A 7507-nucleotide genomic window follows, 5' to 3' on the forward strand; every position below is an offset into this window, starting at 1 on the left:
TCTCTTGGAAATTTGATATTTCCATTTCATTCAATTTTTTTTTTATTTTTAGCTAAACATATTCTTAAGATTTTATATGCCTTTACCAAAAAGCTTCGTGGGAATCAAGTGCTATATGTAGGAGTGGCCTATTTATTTATTGTAAAAGTTTCTATATTTATTATCCTGTAGCCCCTAAATAAGTTATGACCCTTATATGTAATATATGTATGTTCTTGCTAAGCTTTTTATCCCCTAAATATTGGTATTTGCAGCATATTTTAATACTTAAACATTTTGTAATTTTACACTTCTGATATTTCAGGGAGAAAAAGTCAGTGTTACACTTAGCATACTTATGGTATAACTTTGGGAAACGTATTATTTAACCAATTGTTTCATTTTGTGATTTTTAAAAAATCAACTAATGGGAAGCACTTTTAGATGGCATTTTCTTTTTAAAGTGCCTTTTAGAGCTAACATATATTTGCTTTCAGATCGCTACTTCTGAAACCTGTTTTTCAACTATTTAACTTTGAAAGAAAGGGAAGATCGAATATATAAGGATAAATTCACACTGAAATAATTTCAGGTTTATTTCCCAAACATGTTGTCCTTATTCTGTTTTAAAGCAGACATACTAGGCACCAAGTAAAATCTTTGAGGGGAAGCATGAGGAGAGAAAGAAAAGAATAACTGAATCATCAATAGAATATGTCTAGTTTTTCAATTAGTCTACTTTTTCTAACGTCAAGACTTAAAACACCATGATCTTTTACTGTAGTTCTCCTTAGCAAGAGGCAAATTATGTGGGGATTATAAGAGGAGTGGAAACCACAGAAAACACTGTCCTGTTTTGAAAAAGTGTTTTAATCAGGCAAAAGAAGCATCAGGACAAACCATTTTTAAAACAAAGTCTTCAAGTTGGGTATTGAGACTGGCAAAGGGAGAAGCAAGGAGAAAAGTCAGGGAAAGATAAAATATTGAGATGAAAGCCAAAGCTATTTGCAATTACATGTTAGAACTCAGGGTTTTGCAGGTGAAAAAGATGTTGCTTAAATATATTCATAAACCTGTAGTAAGATTTCCACTTAGCAGTTTCAGAAGATTTAACTAGCTGCTTAAAATATGACAAAACTGAATTTTAACAAATGATATTAAAATAGGACAGCCAATCAATTAACTGACAAAATAGAAGGCAGTGTGGGAGAGCCCTCCCCACATTCATTGCAGATTCGCAGCTCCCTCCGCCCGGTTTCCCTCCATCAGGCTAACGACCTCGTTTCTCCGGTAGAGCCTGGCCAAGTCGCAGGCGGTGTCCCCCTGATGGTTTCGATGCCCCACTTTGCAGGCCGTGTGCTTCACAAGGAACTCCACCACAGGGAGGTGGCCTTCTTTGGCAGCCAAGTGCAAGGGCAGGTTCCCTTCATTATCCTCGATGTTAACATCAGCTTGAAACTCCAGCAAAGTCTGTAAAGTGTCCAGGAAACCTGCTCTGGCTGCATCGTGAATGACAGCGAAACCAGTTCGGTCTTTCAAATCGGGATTAGCACCTCTAAGTAGTAGTCTCCTGGCAATCTCGGGATTTCCAAGTTTCATAACCTAGAAAAGAAGAAAAAACGGTAGAATCCTTCAAGTGCTCCTACTACAAGAATATTTTAAAATATCCATTTCTTTTTATGTATGTAACTATTTTTGATGAAGGAGTGCTTGGGGAAGACTCATATAATCGGGTTTGAAGGACTCAGTTTCAGGAAATGAGTACTATTAGGTAAAAGTAGAAGAAAACTTCTAAAAATTGAGCTTCTATGATGGAATATCTTAAAGGGGCCCAAAAGTAGGATAAATTGATTAATAAAATAGAATGAGTCCGACTTATATAAAATTCACTGACAACTTGGTTCTCTATCTCCCATAAAGAGTTGTGTAATTTCATGAATTTATTAAAATAAAAGAAGTGGAACTTGAGATTTAAGTAAGTCTCCTTCTGTTTGCTTGTTCATTCTCATAAGATGTGCCTGGGGTGTTAATTCTGTAAAATAAAATGTGGGTAAATTTTATTTTCTAAACAGCTGAAAAGAAATAAGGAGAGTGAGTTTCTTTAAATCCTCGAAGAAGTGTTTCCACACATCAGACTCCATCTAGTCTGATTTTATAAGTGTGAAAATGATCTCCTAAAAATCCAAACCTGGTATTTTCTTAAATTATTAATTTTCACAAGTTCTCTCCAAATAGATACAGCCCCAAGTTTCCAAGTATTTTTTAAATAGTTTTTTTTCTTTGCAATTATTTCATATGGGATATTAGGTGTGTTTAGTGCTTAGAATCCTTCACTTGAAATTTAAAAATGTTACTGATTATTAAAGTGAAAAAAAAGCAACAGTGTTCTACATTGCCAATGTATTTATCTAAAACTAAGTTCATGATATGTGTTGTATTAGATAGGAAATGACTGTATGGAAACTGTTCTTGAAAAGAATGAAACAGTCATCCTACTATATTACTTACTGTTTCCTAAAGTTCTAACTAGTCTCCTAATTTTCAAGTGAGCAAAAGAAGAGAAAATAAGATATTAAATGTGTATTTTGGGACACAGACAGCTTTGTCTTGTGGTTTCAGCCCATTTGTTAATCAACTGGTGATCCATCTTATTTCCTTTTGCAGTTATTATCAGGCATTTAGGAATAGCTATTTGTAAACTGCCAGTATTTTAAAAGCCAGAATTTGCTATTAAAATTTGCTATCAACATACAAATAATTCACATGACAAAGACTTATCTACTGGTGTTTAAATATATTTCATGCTAATAAGAAATCACTATTAGGCTCTCATAGTTATAAAATATTTTGTGGAGCAGCAATCAGTTGTACAATACATATAATTTAATCGTGAAAAATATAGTCTCATTAACATGCAAGAATATTTCAGCATTTTGTTTTAATTTATATTTAGGTATATTCATAATAACCTAAATTTATAATACATTACACAGTAGGCACTCAAATGTTTGTGAAATTAAATATACACTGTAAAATACATACAAAGCTGATCTATCTCTTTAGAATGTTTGTTTAAAAAAATCACAAATTAAGTAGCATGATGAAATATATTTAGAATGAATAATATTTTATAAATGCAAACTCTATAGATGGCCAAGATGTTAAGCTTCCCTGTTGATAAAACCCTGTTGACGTTTAGCCCTTCCTTTGGGGCAGTGGTTAAAAATGATACATAATTTATTTTTCAAGAACTTCAATGAAATACTTTTTGGTTATGAAAAATTAACACAATCTAATTTTTACCACAACTGCCTCTAAATATTTAGTCACATCTAAGGACCTGAACTGGGAAAAATAAGAGAGAGACACCTTGGATCTTTGGAAAGCAAATGTACGATTAAGGCCTTTGATATCCTGATTGAGAGGCTTACACTAGGAAGGGGGAAAAATCTTTTGTAATTGGGTTAATAAACATAATTGTAGGAGAAAATTTGCCATATTTCACCAAAAATAATAGTAATGCTGGAAATTGTTTTGAAAGAAAGTTCTTTCTTGAGTTATGACACAACTTCAGAGTCAGGATTACACATACTGAAAATAAGCCTTGAGACTCCTGTTTGTGTGTGTTTCATTATATGTACTAGGACTAAGCCACAATAAATGGGTGTTAATATCTTGATAAGTATGTTTAATATAAACGAGACTGCAGAGTTGTTTTAAAAATGTTTGTCAAAACTTTTTTTTTTGCGGTATTAATCTCCCAGTCTTCCTGCTCGTCAAAAGTCCTGCAAGATCCTATTCTTACAGGGTTAAGTGGCTCATTCTTTGTGATATTTATATAATATTTTGAATGTTCAATAGGAAACTTTTCAATATATTAAATTTGTGGCATTGCTATCATCACAAAACCTGTTAAAAACTACTAGGTGGAAAAAGAAAAAAAATCCTTTCCCCACTTAATCTACCTGAAATAACAAGATAATTTAGTATCTATAAGCTTCCTTAATACTGAAATTTTTGCAAGGTCAGTGTATTCTGATTTAAAATATACAGGCTGTATGGACTTCATCTGTCAATAGTACATCTCCTGCCACTTAAATTTCTAATTCTTGCAATTAAAACAAAGCACTCTAAAAACCCTCTCCCCAGTGGATTTTCAAAAACAGCTTTAAGTGTTGCATTTCAAATACGCATAGCTTATAAGAATATCATCAGAACTCAGATAAAGCAACTGTTTGAGACTACTTTGCCATTTTTCTGTTTCTGAGCCTTTCAACTAAGTTACATGATAACGTTCAGAGGAGGAAAAAAAATTATCAGGTACAATACTTGGCAGCTGGACGTGTTTCATTTGTTGCTTGTAAATCTAATTACTAAAAATTAGAACATACCAGGGTATGACCGCAGAGACAAAAACAATATAAACTGAGCTCTGATTAGAAAATTCAACTTTTTATTCCTCCTCGATCCTGAATGGGTGGATGATATTACATTAACTGTGAAATGTACATCCTGTGCCCGTGCCCAGGCCACCCATTCCAAACGAGGAAAGGTCGTTAGTCAAAACCTGAAGCATTTGAAGAAAAAACACCCTTGCCAGTAGTCAAGAAAATTAACGTTAAAGTCAATTATTGGAGCAAAGTACAGAAACCACTAATAGCAGTGTATTTACTTCAAATAATAATCATAATAACGTTTACAGAGCTGTCTAAAAAAAAGAAAAACCAAAAAACTCAGCGCTGCTACGACTGCTACAGAATCCCCACCGTCACAAAAACATTCCAAAAATTAATACCAAACCTGGAACCCACTTGATATCGAGGATGTTATTGGATTTGACGAGTTTGTTCAAAGTACGTCATTTTGGGGAGTTGGATCCACTTAAAGATATAAAATATGGCAACCAACTAGTTTTTAAAACAGTTAAATTTTGTACCCCTGAAAGCTTAAAAGCTATTATTCTAGAAACCCGGGTCACGTAGGCAACATTGTTGACCTGTTTTCCCCACCTCTCTGGATACCAACCTGCAGCGCAGTCCTTCCAAATCCATTTTGTGCATTGACGTTTACATTATTTTGCAACAAACTAGTAAGTTGCTCTAGGTCCCCCCTGGCAGCTGCGGACGCCAACTCGTTCCCCCAAGGCTCGGCCATTCTTTAGGGTCCTGACGATCGGGAAAAGATGAATTAGTTGTTTTTCTTTTTCCCCTTTCCTTCGCTCCTAACCAGGCTGCATGATGGCATCGGAGACTGACAGAAGGACTGGGATGGTTAATCTGGAGTAGAGCTTGGTAGTAAATACTAGTAAGATCTGCCTGCCAAAAGCCCGCCCCTCGATTCACACGTGATTATTCAGCAAAACTGAGCCATTGGAGAGGGGCTCCGCTCCTCGCTTTTTAGCTTAACCCCTATGAAGAATTCTGGTGATTAAACTGAGAGATATACAGGCACACATATATTTCTGGTAAATTACTCTGGACGTAAAATATAGGCAGAGCTGGCACGTACCTACACTACAGATCTCCGTGAGGAATGTGTGCGGAGATTTAAGGCACTAGATCAGGGCAGAAAATACCGCGAAAAAAGAGACATTTGGGGGGGAAGAAAAGGCATCAACCCACCCTTGTTCACGGTGGTGACTTGAGCCGCGCGAGCCAGTACCGCAGGGGCAGGTCCTCGAAGGGGCTCGGTCTCCATCCGTCTCGCCGAAGGGGTAGTCCTGAGTCCTCCGCGGCAGGGAGAGCGCCGCGGTGGCTGGATGCTGAGGTGCTCCGGGGGTTAAAGATGATCGCCAAAAGCAAATGAGAGTAGCAGTTCCGTGGCCCTCAAGTTACAGGTCGTAACGACTCCTCGGTGGCCTTGGATTCTCCGGAGGAGCCTTAATTCGCGTTCAGGCCGAGCTGCGGGCTAACGCCGCGCGGGAGGGCTCCGGAGCCCGCCAGCCGGGCTACCGCAGCCCCACCGAGCCTCAGAGGCCGTGGGAGCCAGGCTCGGCGCGCGTCTCCGGAGACTGCCGGGCGCGCGGCGGGCCCCCGGCAAGCCGGTCATGCCGGCCCCACCGGGTCCTGGGACTCCCAGCAGCGTGAGGAAGGGGGAGAGCGATGCGGGAAGTGTCTATGGGGCCCGGGCTGCTGAAGCAGCGCGCTGCAGCATCGCGGCTGCACAGGGCAGCCCACCGGTAACTTCCCGCCTACGACCGAGCCAGTTCAGACTTCCTAATGTAGAAGCTCATTGAGCTGCCGCCGCCTCTTTTCCTTCCTTTCCCGGTTTTCTGAGGGCCTCCGGAGATCGGAAGGGTCCTGGGAAGTCACAGGCCAAGCTCTGAGTATCGGGAGTCGCCACAATTCCAGGGCGCAGCCAGTCCCGCCGCTCTTGGCGAGAGCCCAGCGGCTTCGGCGCCGGGTGCCACTTCGCCAACCTCTCGCGGTCCCCTGGCCTGTGCCCCCAGCCTGTGCAGCCGATAGGGCAGCGGCCGCCAGCCAGCTGTGCCCTGGAGCCGAGCTGGGTAGCACCGCTTCCTCCCGAGCCGCAGCGCTCCCAGTGACAGTTTCTTTTGTAGCTGGTCCCCCCCAAATCGCCGGTCCCTGCTCCCTTCACCCCTACAGACACTTGTGCGTCGTGCCCCTTTCTGGTCTTTTCCTTCCCTCCCTCCCTCGCTTCTTTTTAAGCTCAAACAATTGCTGCTTCTGTTGCCGCTGCAGAGACGGTGCCGGTTTCTTCTCCCTTTTTTCCGACCTCATCAGCTTTTTTTGAAAAGAAAAAAATTGAGCGCTTTTTGAGTTGAAAAACCCGCCCCCATTTTAACGGCAGAGTTTTAAGGAGGCTCGGCTGAGTTGCAGCGCCGCGGGAGCGGGAAGGTTGGGCACCGCCCACGCCCCGCCCTCCGCCCTGGTGGCGCTCAAGCACTCTGTCGGGCTCGCCCCGCCCCCCGCCCCGCGCCCTTTCTCCCGCCTCCTCGCTCTCCACTTTCCTCCCTCCGTCTCCTGCGCTGGCTCCCACCCGCCAGCCCAGCGGCCAGGCCCCAGCCGGAGCGGCTTTTTCGGACCCGGGGAGCCGGGTTCGGCCCCCTCCGGCTGGCGGGCGGAATGGAGTCTGCGATGTGAAGCCCCGGGCTGCCCCGAGGCCGGCGGGGGCGGAGGTGGAGGAAAGAGGCTTGTTAATTAAGGCTGCGGAGAGCCGCAGGGCCTTGGAGGCTCGGCGGCGCAGACTGCTGGAAGGCGGAGAGGAGGCTGGCGCGAAGCGAGTCTTCACCCGGCCCTGGCCGGGCAGCCCGGCCCGCCTCCGCGCTCCCCCGCTAGGCTCTCGAAGTTCGGGCGGCCAGGCCTACGGCTGCCGCCTCTTCCTCTGGGGCGCGCGCTGTGTAAACTCGGCCTCCTTTTCTCAGTGCAGAGCTTCGGCCTCGCACCTGCTAGCTCAACGCCCAGGGCCGCGGTGGGCAGAGGTGGCCGCGGGGGTGGAGGGAGAGACCTGACTGACAGCAAAACCAGTGCTCAGGAAAAGCAAAAGTCTTTTATAGACTGATTTTTAC

At 42.8% G+C, this 7507-nt stretch overlaps 1 protein-coding gene across 2 annotated transcripts; it reads right to left on the minus strand.

The window, feature by feature from the left end:
• Positions 1-476: 476 nt before the first annotated feature.
• On the minus strand, positions 477-6555 carry CDKN2C (cyclin dependent kinase inhibitor 2C). Of its 2 annotated transcripts, XM_022575654.2 has the most exons (3): positions 5601-6555; positions 5005-5144; positions 479-1581 (listed from the first exon to the last, which is right to left on the minus strand). In XM_022575654.2, the coding sequence occupies exons 2-3, from the start codon at positions 5131-5133 to the stop codon at positions 1204-1206; spliced, it is 507 nt and encodes a 168-aa protein (XP_022431362.1). In that variant the 5' UTR covers positions 5134-5144; positions 5601-6555; the 3' UTR covers positions 479-1203. The 2 variants fall into 2 exon arrangements, with proteins under 2 accessions (XP_089779150.1, XP_022431362.1); XM_089923024.1 differs by lacking the exon at positions 5601-6555 and having other exon boundaries at positions 477-1581; positions 5005-5568.
• Positions 6556-7507: the final 952 nt, after the last annotated feature.

The sequence above is a fragment of the Delphinapterus leucas genome, chromosome 1, assembly GCF_059928025.1.
Source record: "Delphinapterus leucas isolate spDelLeu-1000000601 "Yukka" chromosome 1, BTC_Dleu_Yukka2, whole genome shotgun sequence".
Classification (NCBI taxonomy): domain Eukaryota; kingdom Metazoa; phylum Chordata; class Mammalia; order Artiodactyla; family Monodontidae; genus Delphinapterus; species Delphinapterus leucas.

Coding starts and splice junctions, on each gene's coding strand:
- CDKN2C (XM_089923024.1), bottom strand. CDS start 5,133: ATGGCCGAGCCTTGGGGGAACGAGTTGGCGTCCGCAGCTGCCAGGGGG. Junction 1,582..5,004: donor TTGGAAGGACTGCGCTGCAG/GTTGGTATCCAG, acceptor CTTCTTTTCTAG/GTTATGAAACTTGGAAATCC.